The sequence below is a fragment of the Prionailurus bengalensis genome, chromosome X (genome assembly GCF_016509475.1).
Source record: "Prionailurus bengalensis isolate Pbe53 chromosome X, Fcat_Pben_1.1_paternal_pri, whole genome shotgun sequence".
NCBI lineage: Eukaryota > Metazoa > Chordata > Mammalia > Carnivora > Felidae > Prionailurus > Prionailurus bengalensis.
The window spans coordinates 26,451,881-26,471,432 of record NC_057361.1 but is presented as its reverse complement, the minus strand read 5'-3'; the positions used below and the strand labels follow the sequence as shown (position 1 = coordinate 26,471,432).

The 19,552-nt window shown below is 42.7% G+C and overlaps 1 protein-coding gene across 10 annotated transcripts in view; it reads right to left on the bottom strand.

The window, feature by feature from the left end:
• The window catches only part of GK (glycerol kinase), a 77,504-nt gene that overhangs the window by 33,293 nt on the left and 24,659 nt on the right, over window positions 1–19,552 (bottom strand). For 3 of the 10 annotated variants that reach the window (XM_043570981.1, XM_043570980.1, XM_043570985.1), the window contains exons 5-11: window positions 11,866–11,949; window positions 7,889–7,965; window positions 5,804–5,941; window positions 3,438–3,547; window positions 2,926–2,992; window positions 1,817–1,834; window positions 117–152 (exon numbers count right to left, since the gene is read on the bottom strand). In XM_043570981.1, coding sequence (XP_043426916.1) covers window positions 117–152; window positions 1,817–1,834; window positions 2,926–2,992; window positions 3,438–3,547; window positions 5,804–5,941; window positions 7,889–7,965; window positions 11,866–11,949 — 530 coding nt within the window. The remainder of the gene's footprint in view (window positions 1–116; window positions 153–1,816; window positions 1,835–2,925; window positions 2,993–3,437; window positions 3,548–5,803; window positions 5,942–7,888; window positions 7,966–11,865; window positions 11,950–19,552) is intronic. The other 7 variants (XM_043570983.1, XM_043570984.1, XM_043570988.1 and 4 more) reach the window with 3 other exon arrangements.

Genomic DNA, 19,552 nt, shown 5'->3' with positions numbered 1-19,552 from the left:
CGGCTTTTATTTGTTTTCCATAGTTTAGGATGGGGGAGGCTGATTCAGATATAGGAAGAAACCCATGACATGGAAGGGGACTAAGGTTGGGGAGGTAGCAGGAAGGTGAAACTTACCCCCGATATTGGCACACCTTCCAAGGCCCCAGCTTTCTAATAAAATTTGGGAAAAAAGGATTATGAATAATCACAAACTATTGTCTCTAACAAAACTGCAACAGGAATGAACACGAATAGCAACATGCCAGAGCATGTGGGCAGACAAGACAAAGCAAGTGATTCAACTACATATGTGGTTCAGAGACAGACACTAGACATTTCTAGAATGACAAGAAGAGACACGGCATTGGAGAATGGACGTCAAACACTGGACTCGGACTCAGGAGACGTGGGGTCTACTCTTGGTTAGTCAGCGTTAAGCCACTGAGCAGGCCGCTGAAACTTCTCTTTGCCTCAATTTCTTGATCTACAAAATGGAATCCAGGTAACAAGAAAGCCTGGGTCTGATAGTTCTTTCTATTATTGCCGTTAATAAGGAAAACGAATGCATCCTTTAAAATGAACATACACATAGCTATCAAACCAGCACGGAACATTCTCATTTTGGAAGGCTGGATTTTACCGACTATCCTTCCTACCCAAACTACTCGAGCTAAGAAACACAAGCGCGTCTGGGTATTGGGTATTATTTGTTTGTAGAGCCAACATCATTCTTCAAGTTTAGCTAAGCAAGAGTTCAATTTAGGTCACGAAGAGCGGTTTTTATTTTGATCAAATATGGCCAGCATTCTAGAACAAAAATGAGATATAAGTGGCTGTGTATGTTACAGAACTTATTTAAAAAAAACAAAAACATATTCAACTAGGAAGAGCGCCAAACGAAAGCTTTGGACTGACTGACCCCTTAGTCTGCCCTTTGGGAGCCAGTCCCCCAGCCTCCGGGAGCGTGAGGTTCCCTATCTGCTCGAATGAGGGTAAGAACGGAAGCCACCTCACAGGGCTACAGTGATAAGGAAACAACAGCGTATATTTTTAGGCCTCACAAAATAGAAAACATCTTCTAGATGGTGGATATTATTTTATTTCTTTCATGCTTTCTGCTTAATTCAAGACCTGCCGTTTTTATGTACTGTATACATTCTTAGAAAATCTGGACCTGGATAATAAGTGAAGGCTAAATTTCGCGAAGAACACACAGTGAATCTGTAGGAAACCTAGAGGCTATATATCTTAATATACTAAGAAACTAAAAGAAGCCATTGCTTATACTATTGGAAGTTATTATCCGACTACCAGCAGGATCTGCTAATGTGCATTCAGGCACATAAAGCGCTCTTTTTTTCTTCTTAGGGAGGGATCTCCGGAGGATTCCTGGGAATGTCCTCTGGTGAAGCATGCAGAAAAAGGGACAGTGCATTTCCAACTAACTAGTCTGAAAGGCTGGTCAAGTTTCCTTTAAGACAGGCATTTAGGACATTTAAAAACTACATCTCATTTCCCTGTTATGCTAAAGTCCAAAGCACATCACAACTGTACTTTGTCACGGGGAACGTCAGAACTTCTCACTCTGGAAAATCACCTTGGTCTTCTGTTTTCAAACACCACTTTCAGTCTTAGGGCAAACTTAAAAACCAACAGATACGAATGACTTTAAAGAAAACCTAAAGCTTGCCTAGGGCTTACAGTAATTTGGAAGGTCACGAGATTCTAGAAGAATCTGTTTAGTAAATGGACTTCTGTTTGTCTAAAACTAAATGGAAATGCACTGTATCTTTTCCAAATGAATGGGTAGCATAATTGGTGGGCAACCTACTCACCAGACTATGAGAGATTTTCTATAGTCAGCAAGGGGGAGAAAGGGGGACAGAAGCATAATATTTTAAATGCAAGAGAAAAAACTAGGCCAGTAAATGCTTTTTCAACCGTTCTCTAAAACTGCTTCTCAAGAATAAGTTCTTTTTTCTGACCCAAGTCAGTGTATAGACAGCTATGAAGTCATCGAAGCACTTTTAGTATAGATGAGCAGTGCTTCCCCTTAAAAAAAATTCACGGTACCTGAGAAAGCTTTATTGTAAGTGAAATAGTTAAGAAGCCTGCTCAAGCTTTAACCAGAGCACTCAGTATTTAACTCAATTTTTATTAACTCTGTAAGGAGAGTTTCTAATATTTGTCATGAAATGTCTAAACAATATATATATTTTTTTTACAATTTATCTTAGACATATTTTTAACTTTTATCGTAAATTCTAGATTTTTGTGTTCAAATACCAGTTCAAATCCTCCTGGAGGTTTGTCATCCCTGATGCGTACTCAGAGATACTCAATGATAATAAGCACGCTTTTTGCTAAAATGACTTTTTCTCTCGGTTTCAGTGAAATCGACAGAAAAATGTGCATTATGGAAACCTGTTTAATTAGCAATCACAAATCGGAAAGAGACTGTTTGCTTTCAGTTTCTTTGCTAAAGTTTTTTTTGGGGCTGACAAAGAATCGAATATAAAAAACATGGTTTGGCTATTCAAAGAAATTCAACAGGAAAAAGAACACTAAAATGTGAAGACACCCTCCCATAAAATAGCTGACACCACAACTACTAAAGTTTTTTCAATTAAAATAATAAACCAGCTCAAACATTCGCAGGCCACCCTCTGTAGTTAGATTATTGCGGTAATACTTTAAAAGCAGAATATTCCAAGAAAAGCCAATTAAAGTTTATAAAATGCAAAATCAACTGGTAAGGAGGATTCTAAAATTTTTAAGTTATTAAACTATACAAACAGCACTAAATTCTCGTCTTACATACTACCAACACTTACAGAAAAGTCACAACTATCAAACTAGGAAAGCTAACACAACTGCCTTTGGAGTTTTGAATAGTAAAGCTTTTTTAAAAATGAAATTTAAAACACTTTTTTTTTTTTTTTACCATTAAGCCATAGATCTCAGAAGAACTCCGAACATTTGGAAGAACTTTCATTGGAATTTCAAAAAATCTGAAAAACAATTAAAAACTGCGTATTTAACACTATTTTAAATAAGTATCTGGACGCATTTATATGTATTTAGAAGCGAAAACGTAAATAACTATTCGAAAATGAATGTATTGGAGTGCAGAGTTAAATAATAAGCCAGCAGACCATGGTTGTGGGTATGGATACTTAACATTCTCATTTGACACAAATCGATAAAAAACAAAAAGCACACAACACACAAAGTACGTTTCTAAATAAACCTAACCTTCCTAATCGAGACACTTAATTTGGCCTGTCTGTTATATACGCAACAATAGTCTCTTGTTTGAATACGCAGGATATACACTGTAGTTAAAATACCAACAATTAAAGTCTGGTGCTCTGCCGACATCGGAGAAGAGTAAGATTTGGGTTATAAATAGGTAACGTATCTGGCAATTGCTTTGTAGGGCAAAACCCAACTCACTCGCAGAGCTCTTTATCCCACTCCAGAGAATGAATGTTGAAAAGCATCGTCCTACTTGCATTGGTTACATCCGTGCAATGGACACCTCCGTTGGCCCCTCCCGTCAAACTCTAGACAGAATAAACAGGACAGGACATGTTAAATTTGCACTAATTTGCAACTTAAATTACATGTCGTCAAGGGCTGTAATCAGGAGCAGAGTGCAGAAAGCAGGAGAATGGAACGTGCCAATTGTTGAATGTTCACGTTTCTGGCAGTGTCTCACAGAAATATAATGCGAGCTACATACGTAACTTTACACTGTCTACTAGCTACATTTAAAAACTAGAGCGAAGTAACGAGCACTGGGTGCTGTACGGTCATCCAATTGTACACGGTGCCAATTGGACAATAAATTATATTTGAAAAAATTTTTAAAAAAGCATAGAGAAGCAAGTGAAATTAATTTTAATGAGAGCATATCTTTTATTGAACCCACTATCTCCAAAATATCCTTTTAATATAAAAAATTCTTTCGGAGACATTTTACCTATTGATTAATAAATTCTTTTATTTTTAAGTAGTCTCTATGCCCAATGTGGGGCTCACACTTGCAAGCCCCAGATCAAGAGTCACACACTCCAGTGACTGAGCCAGCCAGGTGCCCCAACATTTTACCTACTTAAATGCAGTATATATGTTACAGTCACAGCACATGTTGATTCAGACCTGCCACATCTGAAGCTGTCAGTGGCCACACATGGCTAAGTGGCCACCACGTTAGTACAGCTTCTAGTCCATTGGTGGTTACACAGAAAAATCAGTTTTGTTTTCATGTTATCTTTGCAAAATGCAGTCTTCTCAGATTTGGCAAAGTGAACTGTATTGACACGTCTGCCTCTTCAGGATCTTCCAGAACTCTGTGTTGCTCTTTCTTTGTTTTTGTTTTTTGAGAATAACAATTCTCATTGGGCTGCGCCGACCCAAGCATATATCCCAAAAGCAGAGGTTTAAATTCTCTAGTGTTAATATCCTCAGAGCGGAGCTGAAAGGATTGCCGCTTTCTTTCGTGTGCGAGCGGTTAAGAGGGGAGGCGGGAACTGAAGCGGAGAAAAGGCATCTCGGCATCCCGTGAGCAGGTCCCCCTCGACCCACAGCAAGACGCGCTCCCTTGTCTCCTGCAGCTCACAGTTGCCGCAGCCTGCCTCACTCTGGTTCCAGGCAACTGATCGTCAGAACTATGTCAACTGTGACAGGCGTGAAAGCGGTGGGCCATGAGAGCGCCACCCACGGCCGGCCCTGGCCAAGCAGAGAAGGCGCTGCTTCCTGGTACTGGGTCTGGAACATCGGCTCAGTGGGTGCGGTAAATGAGAACAGGGACAATATTCTCGCCACGCTCTCCTGAACGTTGAAAAAGATAACCATACACTTACTGAAGTAATTACAGATGAAAGTGTGGGGGGGGGATTTGCTTTAAAATGATCCGTGGGGAGCTAGAGTGTGTGAGTATAGTTGAAACAAGATTGGCCAGAGTTGACTGCTGTAGCTGGCCCACTGATGTAGAGGTTCATCACGCTATTTCCCTCAACCTTGGGGTATATTTGAAAGCGCCCACGATAAAAAGGACAGAGAACGAAAGAGAGAAAGGGAGAGAGAACAGGTACTTTTAAGATAAATCTGGGAAATGTCTAAAATGTTAGTTTCTACTCATCCGTGTTCGGCTTAGGCCAAAAGATTAGACAGTGAAATTTCCACCATGATGTTTTATATTCTGGCTTAAATAAGAGACAGCTGTGTAATACTGAAAGCAAACGATAAAAGTCACATAGATGTTTATCATGTTAAATAGTTGTTGCATTTAAGAATGACCGGTGGAGGGGCACCTGGGTGGCTCAGCGGGTTGAGTATCTGACTCTCGATACTCTGCTCAGGTCGTGATCTCACGGTTGGGGCATCGAGCCCTGTGTCGGGCTCCGTGCCGAGCATGAGGCCTGCTTGAGATTCTCCCTCTCTCTCCCTCTGTCCCTCCCTCACTCATGTGAGTGCAAACGTGTACACCCTCTCTCTCTCTCTAAAATAAAAAAAAGAAATGACCAGTGGAAAAGAATATATGATAGGCAAGAGAAAAAGACTACCTTAATTACTAATTACTAATTACCGAAATTACTTATTCGTAAGAGAATAGACATGACACATGGTTTTGGCGATCATCCTCCATTTTTACGGAAATAAAGCAAGAAAAACTAAGGAGGAAGTAAGGAAAAATGCCTCTTAAATGGAGGCTGAAATGTTAATTTTGCCAACTAAAATGTTTGAACTCTTAATAGAAAACAGTATAAAAAATTTCTGAAAAGCTTTCTCCATGCATACGTTATATTTAAACATACCCAGATAAGCCACGAATCAATGGTCCCAAAAAGAGCTCTATCCTCTTCAACAGCCTTTTGAACTTTTCTCACATTGTCAAGGAGCCAACGAAGTTTCACGGCACTGAAGTAAGTGCTAAGTGGAAGGCCTGTCTTGGACTAAAAACAGTTATGAAGTTCAGCCAGCAAAGTGAATTCCTAACAGTTTAAAATAAAGCACCAACCCCCCCAAACGCAACAAATCCCAAAACATTCAATGGCGCTACAGCCAAGCCCCCTGGTATTATGGATAAAAATACTTTTCCTATCTTGTGGCACAGGAAGGCGTGTTCACGAACAAAGATCAGTGTGATGTGTTTGCAGTTCAAAGAGCATCCACGTTGCAAGGTAAAGAGAAAATTAAATGACACAGTACCCTGGGATCTAGAGCGTGAACACGTAGATGTTAGCTTTTGTGATGACTAGTACATGCAGAACCTAGTCCAAAACTCTGCTTTTCATTTTGTATTTCCTAAAAGTGATAGTTTAAACTATTAAAAATCAGGGAGTACATCAAATCATAGACTAACGACCACACCAGAGAATTTTGTTTCAAAACGTGGACGACTTAACAGCAATAGACTTATGTGTGTAAAAACTATGTCATAAACAAGTATATATATTTACACACATACATATTCAAATACCATAACATAAAGTAAGTGGAGATTAAAGTCGAGCTCAAGGACATGCCAGAGGAAAGCAACATTGAGTTGTTCTATAGAAGAAAAGAGTTGCCTCAACTCAGCAAGGACATGGAGCAAAGAGACGGTGGACCGACTAAAGGGTAAAGGGTCAGTATTCCTTTAGAATGGATCAGTCCAACTCCTATTTTTGTTAGTATATTAAATGCTAGATTTATTTATAAAGGCTAAATGAAAGTGGTAAAGAAGATACATACATCAAAATAATGCAACTATCTTTCCCCTCCCCCAATCTTTGGTCTCCTCATTGATTACCTAACTACAGAAAATTCAAACCAAGCCATTTAATACTTTAATGCACCCTGTAAGTTAAGACTCTCAACTCATGGTTTTCTAGCTTTCCTAGAAAAAATAAATCAATGCTCAAAAATAATGAAAGGAAATAATTTATGGGATCGTTTCTCTTTGAAGGACCAAGGATCATCCCACAGAGCCAACAGTGAGGTAGTCCGTAATATTTCATTGTTATGACTTGGGTAGAGAGTGTAAAAGCGGCCTACGATGGCACCGAAGAGAAAAACATGCATCCCTTGAAGCAAAGTAACTGGAGGTGGGGATGAGGGTTGGGCAGGGTGACAAAGAGGCACAGAATAGGAAGTGGGTGAGGGTATATTCAGGACTAGCCTGAAGTTATTCGGGCGGGTGAGGGTAGGGAATGGTCTGTTCAATTGCTACAGTTAATGGGATCTGAACGCTAGTTTCACAACCAAGAACCACTGCCGTAAGGGTCCTGCTGACAAATAAATATCAAGGGGATAAACAAACAAACACCCCAGAACTTCCTTTGGATGCTAGGAGAAGTTGGCCTTGACCTTGCTAAGAAAAATACCTTGCCAGTTTCAAAAAAATTCTCTCTCCCTTCATTTATCTGAAGAGAGCTCTACATATGGACTGAAATATAGGCAATTTTTATAAGCTTCCTTCATATGAATAAAGTGGAAGAGGAGTTCGGGAGGAGTTGGAGTGACTTTTACTTTGTCCCTCTGAATCCAGATGCCTAAAAACTCCAAAGCATCCGGAACTTTCTTTGACAGATAGTAGAAACCAAGAAGGACAGATTTTGAAAGCATGGTTGAATTACAGGAAGCATGCCCTGGGAAGCATGGCTTAAGCCACTGGGACACTTTATCATCCCCTTCAGCCTATCGACCTTGGAATATGAATCCTCAAATCCACCACAGGGCAAGAAGACAGAAAGGTAAATATTTGAGTTACCCTCAATTATCTGCGGATAGCCTATAAAATGTATCCAATAATTACTGTGCGATAGGATATAGGGCCCGAATAGTCTTTCAGGTGAAATCTCTAAACCCTTTTTTTAAACAAGCATTACTTATAGTATACTTTTGAAGACATCTCTTACCTTGACAAAGTTATTATTTCCTGGAATTCTTTTACTAAGATTCTCAACGGTAGACTGGGTTCTTAGATCAAGCCACACTATAGACCAAAATATAATAATATATATGAAAAACTTCATTTAAAAAAAATCAGATCTTAATGAAATCACTGTCAAGGATAGGAGATCGATTAGTTTCCATAAGCAATTAAAATGCTAGAGCTTTCAAAAGAAATTAGAAAATTAGAAATGAATGGGCATATTGTTAGAAAAAAGAATAAATTTATGAGGAAGAACTGAAAGGTTTTATGCAAAATTACAGACCAAGTTAGAAAAATACAAACCTTAGGGCCCTTATTTTGTATCCTTTTTATAGGAAAAAAAAACAACCACAATGAAAAAATGTTTTGGATAGGCATTTTCTAAGAATGCAGGAGTACGGAGAAAATCTAAATGCTCGTCAGGCTAGTTGCCAGGGCAGAATTCACAGCTCAGGATCACCGTGCTGTGTACAAAACGGGTATCTTAGAAAACCTGGGAGCGATCTGTGACAGAGCAGGGCACCCGGTACCACTTACTGGAGGAAGAAGTAAGATTCAGTCTCTCACGTATGAATTGCTTATTTACATCAAACTCTTCCATTTCAAAAGCAGGCTACAGGCCAGAATCATTACAAGAACTGTTTAAAGGTCACCATTCTTGGGGCGCCTGGGTGGCGCAGTCGGTTAAGCGTCCGACTTCAGCCAGGTCACGATCTCGCGGTCCGTGAGTTCGAGCCCCGCGTCGGGCTCTGGGCTGACGGCTCAGAGCCTGGAGCCTGTTTCCGATTCTGTGTCTCCCTCTCTCTCTGCCCCTCCCCCGTTCATGCTCTGTCTCTCTCTGTCCCAAAAATAAATAAATGTTGAAAAAAAAATAAAGGTCACCATTCTTGCTCCGTGCTAGACTGTAAAAAAAATCTATTTTAAGAGCGCAACATCATGTATGGTAAGCAACTATCGTCCTCTTTCTGACCGTCTAGGAGAAGACATTTCTGTTCTGCTTCACGACAGAAGGCCTGAGAAAGAGAAGGTATCGGGTAGTGCATAAAGCCACGATGAAGGGGAACCAACAGAACCGCAGAGTTTTGTTTGTCAGATTTAAGTTTTGTACTTAAACTTCTCGCACTTTTAATCTGTTAGTGGTCACGTGGTATTTTTAGGCACCGACTATGCTCAGGTGCCTCCTGAAAAGGCTCAGGCCTGTGGTTTATTTAAAGGGCACACAGGCTTGCCCACCACACACGTGGATGTTGGCCACTCAACGCACAGTCTGGTGCACCCTGAACTAGCCGATCCCTCTGTCTCTGTTTAAAAACCAGCTGTTGTTTTGTTTTTTCATAAAAAATAAAACTAAAAAAATAAAAAAACCCGTTCTTTTCTGTAGTGAATTTTAATCCGTTCTTCCGGATCCCTTAAATGGTCACTTCCCTCGTGGAGGGCCATCTGCGCTTGATTTTGACCGGTGGCTATCTCGGGACAGCAGACTGGTTTCTATGGGTGTGAAAAGCAGCAAGCACAGGCTGGTCACCACCGAGGAAACAGGAGGCAGAGAGGAAGACCGGGGGTTCCGAGGCCTAGAGGGCACGTGTTGCACCTCTGCCCACCACGCATCCCTCTCGCTCCCGAGCGCAGGATCCCAAGCTCTGTGAAGCAACTCGTCCCTCCCTCATCCTGAGCCGAGCGGTCGGCCTGCGATGCGACCCTCCTCCCAGCTCCAGCGTCGCGTCCGCATCCCAGGGACTGGCTCAGCGGAGCGGGTGTGGTCTCATCAGCCCAACGGAGATCCGTGCTCAGTCTGCCGGACTCGCTTCTCCGCAGCTCTCCTCGGCAGTGTGGCCGGGCCTGCGGCCCCCAAGAAGAGAGAGCCGCATCGGCCGCATCTGGAGCCATCCCAAGAAAAGACAGACTCGTGGGGCATCCAGGTCATAATGTCCGAGTCTAGAATCGAACAGCACCTGAACTAAGCGACTCTTGCGCTGCTGGTTCCATGAACAAAAACATTCTTGGTTGTTGTTTTTTTTTTTAAACTTGATTTAGTTCAGGTTGAGCCTTCCGTTACTTGCACTGTGATTGATGTAAGCCATTAGCAGCAGCCGCGTGGACTTGGCGAGAACTGCCGTGCCCGGGGAACCGAGGCAGTCCACTTTTCCGAGGGGCAGTGTTGCAGGGCTCTGACAAAAGCGGACCTTCCTCACAGGCAAGCAACCCCAGAAGGTATTAACAGGAGTAACGGGGAAAAGGAGAGGAATGCAAGAGAGGGGTTTTGAGTCTGTGAATTAACAAACACATCTCGATTTTCAGTGTTTTCAAGCTCCAGTAGGCCGGGGGTTTTCAATCACTTGAGTGTGTTTCAACTACCTACTTTTAAAAAATGAAACAGGGTGGATTAGAATGGAAACTAACAGAGTTCACGGAACTCAGTAAGGTAAGTATTGTGAAACTTCTGTTTTAGTTATGGGAGTTTGATGAGTCACGGTGTAAAATGTATTTCTTATCAAGGGACATGAACAAAGGACATGAAAGTCATTGTTCTAGGCTGTTGTTGAATGACTCAGAGCCTCCTAGATGAGTGCTTTTCTGTGTTTTAATGCAAATAATCATTAGGGAAGTTAAAGATGGACCCCATTCCCAGAAATTCTAGGATAGTAGATCCAGGGAGGGATCCCAGAAATGTGCCTTTTACATAGGTGCCCCCTTCCAACCCCCGCTCCTTTAAGAAACACTGCTAGACTCCACAGCAGTGGTTCTTACCCAGAAAGCACATGAGAACCACCTGGAAAAATCTGAAATTACACATTCCAAGCCCTACCTTGCAGGATTCTGGTTGCAGGTGTATGCAAGGAAGGCCTGACTCTTTGTACTTTTGTTATAAACATCCCAAGTTATTCAGTATTATACTAGAACTTGAGAGCCTCTTGTTTAGGGCCTGGTCTTTAGGATATGGAACTTGTCCCAATTATTTCTTTAAAAACAAAACGACAGAGGGGCGCCTGGGTGGCTCAGTCGGTTAAGCGTCCGACTTCGGCTCAGGTCATGGTTTCGTGGTTTGTGAGTTCGAGCCCCGCATTGGGCTCTGTGCTGACAGCTCAGAGCCTGGATCCTGCTTCAGGTTCTGTGCCTCATTCTCTCTCTGCTCCTCCCCCACTTGTGCTGTCTCTGTCTCTTAAAAAATAAATGTAAAAAAAAAAAAAATTAAAGAAACAAAAACAAAAACACAACGACGGGTAAACTCATGCCCCGGTGTCTTCTCTGAGTCCCAGTGGCTCTGTGACTCTATTGCTCCTTGACAACGACCACTTAAGTAACTGGGGCACTTTACTCCTCACTTGAGACCTTGCGAGTATCCAGAATGGAATGCACAGAATCAAACTCTCACCAAAAAGAGTCAAAACACTGGATGTCAAATCAGGAGACCAAAGTTGTTTGTCTTCTGACTTTGCCACCAATAAGCTACGTGACTCAAGCAAGTCATTTTACCCTTTGTGGCCTTGATTTCCTGAGTATAAAACGAGGCAGTCAGACTAGATGGTCTCTGCAGTCTCTCTGCTGCCATTATTCCATGATCACAGAAGGCTGGCAGGTTCACTTTGTTTTCATAGCCCAAGAGTTTAAGGTAATTAGAATACATGGGATGAATTAGTACAACTGCCAAAGAGAAAAATGTCAGTGGTTGATACACTACCAAACAATTCACAAATGCTGAAAATTAATTGAATTAAGAACAAAAAAAAATTAGAAAACTCATTAAAGAAGCTAAGATGGCAGAATTAGATTGGCAGAATAAGAGACCAAAAGCCAAAGAGAAGGCCCCAAGCTGGAGGACTAAGCCCCTTGTGGAGGAATTTCTGAGATCAAAGATGCCAGATCCATATCCGGCAGCGGTGGTCAATTTCAGTGGTCAATTTCCCCCGTCACGTCTGAGTCGGAAGGCTGGGAAGGGAGCAGGAGCCAGAACAGCAATACCTGAGGAAGCGCCAGCAGCTGGAACTGAAGAGCCAGAGGGGACAACGGCAACCGGATCGGAAGGGCCAGGAGAAACTGGAGCGGCTGGAGCATTAGGAGAAATAATGGCAGTTCATGCTAGAGGTGGCCAGATTCAAGGTCTGTGTTCTCTTGCTGACCGCTTAGGAAACGGTAGGTCACTTGGGCAAGTTCATCAGAACGAACACTTTCTACACATTTGAGCGTAGAAAAGGAAAAGGAAGAGACATGGAGTAGAAGGGAAACAAAGGCAGTCTGGTCAGAGTCTCTGGCTCGGTGGACCCCGTCCGTGTGGACAAAGACCAGGTAAATAGGTGCTTCTTGTTCAGGGTGACTCTTCCCCACCTGGCCACCTATCTGCGTCCTAGTTAGAAAAGTGGCCCAGGCCGGTTACTGACTGTTCGCCCAACCAGTAAATTGAAAGGCTGTGCGATGTAGTGAGTGAGCATCCCTTACAAAGGAAGGCTAAGGAGTGAGCCACAGTCACTGTTGGGGCGATCCACGGGAAGACATGAAAAGGCTGCTTTGGGAAGTCATGGCCCCAAGAAAGCACTTCCCCGGGAGGCTGGCAGGAGGGGAAGCCCACCACCACAAACGGGAGAAGCGTGTCTGGAGGGCACAGGGAATGGCTAAGTTCCAAAGTGATTTGCAAAAAAATAAGAAGGAAAACAGACGCTCGGGAGTCCCAAACACTAGATAGCCTGCTTCTATAAAGTATGACCCTCATTTAGACCAAGGAAATCTGATTCAGATGGTTCAAATCATCAAATAAACAAGTAAAAAAAATCCAGTTTGGATGACGTGATAATCTTTCATTTGTACTAAATAGAGTCGCATCCATTAGCTGTCTGTTAGACTTAGGTCTGAACAACATAGTTTGCACAGTGAAGAGAGATGCGGTTGCCTCACTGCCCACGGACCGGGGTTAGTTAGGCGACGCAGTAACAGTCCAGAGGAAGAGACGACATTTAGAATATTTAGAAAGGTGCATCAGTTTGGGTTTGTCATAATGATAGACGGGAAAAGGACCTAAGAAAAAACTTCAAAATTAACTAGAAACAATCTTAATTATTTTCAGTTGACCAGAAGGCGAGGCACACAACACGTCTCTGAGCGGGTTTGCTACGAGCACACGAGGAGCTGCAGGCGGGCCGAGGAGGGAGATGAAGGCGGGGCTCCGGGTTACGGAGTGCACCCCGAGCAAGGGCTTCTGGCAGTTCCTCAAAGTGTTACGGGGCTGTCTCCCCAACAAGAAATATAATAACAGTAAACCAGATGGAACTGCTATGCGTTACCGCTGGCCAAAAGTTATCAATTAAGCGGGGCAAGAGGTCACTTGCAAAGGAGAAGAGACCGTAATCGAAGACTGTCCTTCCCCTGATCACATTTTCAGAAGTCACTGGGGCCAAAAGAAAAATGCAGAGTTGCGGGGGCGGGGGGGGGGGCGGTGATTTAAAACGTGTATATGCCACAATGTGGGGGGCTGAACCTACTTCGGGTCTTAGGTGTATAAATGCCGGGACGCCAAGGACTGACACAAGCGTGTGTGATCCACGTAGGCTCTGCATGTCCCCTAAGAACACCTGTCATGTAGAAATCAATCATTCCATCTGGCATTCCTGGGTGAAAAAGACTATCAGTCAATTCCGAACAGTGGCCGTGGCTAACACTGAAGACTTCTACTCTGCCAAGGCACTATTGTAAGTACTCTACGTGTATTAGCTCGTTGATCTTTGCCTCGTGCCTAGGAAGTCCACACTGTGAATTTCTCCAGTCTAACTGTCAAGGGAAGACACAGAATGGAGAGAAGTGGAAAAGCCAGGATCAGAACCCAGAGTCTGAATGCAGCATGAAACCCCTATGACACAGGTAAGCCAGGATGAATTTAAAGTCATCAGTGGCATATAAACAGTAAAGATCAGAAACCTCAAAGGTGAAATCAAATTCAGTTTCTTTTTAAACTGGCCTGGAGTTGAAGACTTGAATAATTACAAAAACAGCCGTATATTTTTTTTTACCCCAAATGGAGGAAATGGAAGGCATTCAAAAAACCCTGTAATAAAGGACTGGACATAAGGAGAAATGGAAGTAGATCTTGATAAAGCCGAATATTCTAGATTTGACAAAAGTAAAAAAAAAAAAAACTTCTCCCTTCCAAAGCAAAACAATAAAAATGAAACAAAACGAAAAAAGTATGTTTCCACGTTTTAGATAGTTGGCCATTTATGGTTTTCTTTCATGCTGATACTCTGAAACCGAATCCAGGTCCAGACGAGGTTAAAAAAAAAAAAAAAAAAAAAAGCAAGCTCAAGGTTCCTTCAGATCTCAACAGATAATTACACAAGTTTAATCATTGGCCCAGGGTTAACCAGTACATAAACATTAAAAAAGGCAAAGAGGATGACCAGTGTTTAAAAGTGCAACTCTCTGCAGAAAAGAGTTTATACGTCACAGGGAACTTTTTTTTTTAAAAGATCTCACTTGAAGTAATCTCTATAGCCAAAATGGGCCTCAAGCACCCCTCAAACTCACAACCCCAAGATCCAGAGTCACATGCTCCACCGACTGAGCCAGCCAGGTGCCCCATAGGGAATTTTAATTTTTTTTTTAAATATTTTTTTTAACGTTTATTTATTTTTGAGACAGAGAGAGACAGAGCATGAATGGGGAAGGGTCACAGAGAGAGGGAGACACAGAATCTGAAACAGTCTCCAGGCTCTGAGCTGTCAGCACAGAGCCCGATGCGGGGCTCGAACTCATGGACAGAGAGATCATGACCTGAGTTGAAGTCGGACGCTTAACCGACTGAGCCACCCAGGGGCCCCTTTTTTAATTTTTTTTTTTTTTTGCCCCATAGGGAATTTTAAATGCAACAACTTAGAAAAAGATGTTTGCAATAACATTTAAATAAGGAAAAAATGGATCGGAGACCAATAATGTTTGTCGGTGGTTTTCTCTAACATATAAAGATCTTAAATCACTGACTCTTGCCTCCCTGGATATTCGTCTTTAATATGAATGGTATTTTGATATGAAACCATGAACCACAGAAAGCTACTGGAGCCCGGGTGGTATCGCAGCAGGCAGCGATCGTGAAATGTGCACACGAAGATATGAAACACCCCGGATTCAAGGCTTTCCCCACGTGACACGCACACCGCTTCGGTGCTGTGGGGTTTGGGTGCGTAGTTGTAGTTGTGCTGGGCTTCATCTATGGTGTGTTTGTAACCCCCAACCTTTCTCGTCAGTAATACTCGGGAGACACCAAGGTGTGTGGACCCCTAGTAAAAGCGGGTTTGGGACGGGAAAGGTTTAGAAAAAGGGCGAGGCTTGGGGTGAAGGGAAGTCTTCGGAGAAGAATACCGATGAAGAGGACGCTAACGGGGGGAGAGAAAAGCACCGCCGGGGTCAGGGACACATCAACTGCAACGTTTACCTCGCTCATCACACAATTAACTCATCAACTCTCACACTATTTGCAACTTCTGAAACAGGCCACCTGTGCCTCAATGGACTCATTTAAACTTTCCGTGCTTGTATCTGTTATAAAATATGTCAGTAAACAAAGACACGTTTAAAAAAAGCCTCGCTCAGTGTTAAGTTTCTTCATCGAATGTGCTTCGGGTCCACTGATTGACCCTGAAATCCTCCTACTGGTCGCCGTCCCGGGGGCGACTGAGCTGACTGCGTATCAGGAGACCTCGAACCGTAAAACAGGAGGCCACATAAAAAGCAATGTTTAAAAAAGAGAAGTGTAGACTGCTTCTCCCATTTGCTAGTCTATAACAAATATTGCTCATCAGTTACATAACCGAGTTATGTAAGTAAAGCGAGAGATGAAGAGAAAGACAGGCCTAGAGCGACAGAGTTACAAGAAAGGGACAAAGAGAGGGTGAGAGAGACTAAAACCCACAGACTGTGATATCCACAAAGACGAAGCTCAAGGACAAAGATCTGTGAAAATCTGATTCTGTTTCCACCAATCCCACCTTGTGTTGTTTTCAGAGAAAGCTGCCGAAGGCTTAATACCATGTAAATATTCTCAGCTCAGATGTGCATGGAGACAGGACACCTTGGCGTTTCCCTGGGTGACATAAAACTGGAGGCAGAACCTATATCCTTGTCATGACCGAGTGGCTTCTCTTCCCAGCTCATGACTCCTTCTCTCTCCTCTGTCTCTATTCCCCTTCCTTCTTCTCACTTCCGGGTATCGATCCCTAGGCGCCTGACTCACAAAGGCAAGCATGGTGTCTGCCTCCTGCCTGGCTTGTCACTGTCTGCGTAGGGGTCACCACAGAACCTACACACAGAAAGGCACTTAAACTCTTGTTGAAGGATGTACATTCATTCCTCTAGTGAAGTCATCCATAATAAACTGAGACTAGCACCTTTCTGGTACCAACTTTCAATCTCCATCTAACATCTGGACAATCTCTTTATAAAAGAGCCACAGACCTACTTGCCGAGGGATGAGCTTTGATTCCAAGTCCGGGACTCACGTTGCTCAAAGAAGCGAGCCATTTTTCTCCCAGGCTCGCACCCCTTAAATACTAGTTTTCTTCTGTTCTCTCAGGCTAAAAATCTTGTAGCCCTGTCCCGCACCCCCCACCACCCCGCCTCATCTTTATGCTCTATCTGATTTACAAACCTACAGGTTGTGTCTTTCCTCGAAAAGGTCTCTCGGGTTTGCCTTCTCTCCACTATTCCCATTAACTGATGAGCAGTCTCAACCCCTTTGCTAGATTTTACTGTGGAGAAATGAAATCTTGTCCTTTCTAATATATTTTTTTTAAGTTTATTTATTTCGAGACAGAGACCACACGAGCGGAGGAGGGGCAGAGAGAGAGGGAGAGGGAGAGAGAATCTCAAGCAGGCTCCGCACTGTCAACACAGACCCCGATGGGGGGCTTGAACTCACGAACCGTGAGATCATGACCCGGGCAGAAGTCAAAAAGACACTCAGCTGACTGAGCCATCCAGGTGCCCTGAATCTTGTTCTTTGGAATATACTTACTTACATATTTGGATTTAAATGCTTTCTATTTGTCCTTCCTTCCCATTTCACATTCCTTTTTCTTTCCTTTCTTGCCTTTTTCAAAAAAAATCATTTAATTTTCCCCCTTTATAAGCTGGTTAATTATACATCATTTTACTCTCATTGCTTACCCTAGAGATTATTAAAACATGTATCCTTGACAATACAAGGACCTCAAAACAGTTGAAACTCATCTACCCCCAATTCCTTTCATGTACAACTGTTGCCATGTATTTTAATTCTTAATACATTTTGAACATCATAATGTTATTGTTTTATGCAGTCAAAATTCATTCAGACTGACCTACATATTTACCCTTTCTAGGACTTTGCATTGCCAACTTTCTGCGTGAGAACATTTTCCTTCTGTGTGAAAAACAGCGCTCACTTTTTCTTTCAGTGGGGGTTTGCTTGTAATGATTTCTATCAGTCTTTGCTTGTCTTTGCTGTTATGTTTCACTTTAATTACTTAAGACGATTTTCACTGGGTATAGAATCGTCGGTGGAAGTTCCGGTTTTATTTGAGCACTTTAGAGACTTCATTCTTTTGTATTCTGACTTACTTTGTTTCCATCGAGAAATTAACTGAAAGTCAATGTGACGCTCTCTCTTTGTTAAAGATTCATTTTAAGTAATCTCTATGCCCTATGTGGGGCTCAAACTCACGACCCCAAGATCAAGGGTCGCATGCTCCACTGACCGAGCCAGCCAGGAGCCCCTGCAAGTCAGGGTGGCCCTCTTGAAGGTCAAAGCTTTCGGCTACTTAAAAATTTTTACTTTTTGGGGCGCCTGGGTGGCTCAGTCGGTTGAGCGTCCGACTTCAGCTCGGATCATGATCTCACAGTCTGTGGGTTTGAGCCCCGCGTCGGGCTCTGTGCTGACAGCTCGGAGCCTGGGGCCTGTTTCAGATTCTGTGTCTCCCTCTCTCTCTGACCCTCCCCCGTTCATGCTCTGTCTCTCTGTGTCTCAAAAATAAATAAAACGTAAAAAAATTAAAAAAAATTTTTTTTTTTACTTTTTATCTTCAGGTCTCCGCATATGTTTACATATGGCTTTCTGCGTATTTATCGTGGCTGGGAATCACAGTGCTTCCTGAATCTGAAAAACCTTATCATTTCTTTTTTCTCCTGGGACTCCAGTTACTCCTCACCTTACTCCATCTTTCTCCTGGAGTCTTTTCTATATTTTCCAAACCTTTGTCTCTCTGTGCTTCACTCTCTTCCAGTTCACTAATTCATCTCCAGCTGTGTCTAATCTGATATAAAACTCATCAACTGAGTTTTTAGTACGGTTCTAGAATTTCTATTTTGAAACCTCCACCTCTTTACTAAGGTGATCATTCTTGTCAAGGAATTCCTTGAACATGCTAATCATGATCACTTGAAAGTCTGATAACTCTTGGGCTGCCTGGGTGGCTCAGTTGGTTAAGCGTCTGACTCCGGATTATGGCTCAGGTCATGATCTCAGGGTCGTGGGATCGAGCCCTGCGTAGGGCTCTGCACTGACATTGTGGAGCTTGTTTCGGATTCTCTCCCCCCACCCCTTCTCAAAGTAAATAAACTTGAAAAAAAAATGAAGTTTGAAAATTCTAATATCACGATTTCCTAGGGGTTTATTTCTAAGGTCATTTGTTTCTGTTGGTCTTTAGTCATATCTTGTTCTGTATGCTTGATTCTTTTTATAGAAAACTAGAAATCATACATGAAAGCCTCTAGAGAGAATTTTTCCCCAGAAAGGGTTCATTTTTGTTTCTGAAAGGAAGTTAGGCTAGAAGCATTAGCAATGTTTGATCACCAGAACACCCAGTGCTTTAAATGACTTCAATCCAGGCTGTAGTTCCTGTGAGGGTTCGTGTATTTCCAGTTTTCCTCACTTCCAGGGTCGGCCCTTTGCACTTGCAATCACAAGTCGAGGATCTGACCAACATTCATCTCCAGCCCTGGCAGCCTGACTACCTTTGACCTCCCTATGTCCATCGACCTGTGAAAATGCTGCTCAACTTCAGCTACTTCTTTTAGAAGCTACAGGTATCTCTACAGAATAAGCAACACCAAACGCCAGGCTTAACTCTCTGGGCTTTCCTTCTCTCCTGTAACGTGGCCCCACAATTCCTCACTGCCTTGATAGGCTTCCAGTCCCTCAGACAGAGTTTTGCTTTGTTTTGTACAACTTCTTGAGCTGTGCTCAGTAGACATGTGAAACAACCCATTGCACCATATGGGAAGCTAAACTCTCCTTTATTATTCATTTTGTCATCCCAGGTCACGCAGTGAATGGCTTTCAGAGCCCTCTGTATCCTCACCAAGCCCTCTTTATCCAAACGAGAACACAGGCTTTGGGGTTGGAGGGGTTTATAAACGTCCAAACTGTGGCTTTACCTCTACTTTTAGCTAGGTAGCGTTGGACAAAATATCGAGCTTTTCCAGAATTCACTTGTAAAATAAGGCAAGTAAAACCTGCTTCGGGGTCACTGAGATTAAATAATACAGGTAAATAGTTCAGCACAATCCCTAGTACATAGTAAGGTTAGCACTTACTGAGTGAGCATTATCATCACTATTAGTTTTATTAATAATAACTCATAAATTGGGGCGCCTGGGTGGCTCAGTCGGTCAAGCGTCCGACTTCAGCTCA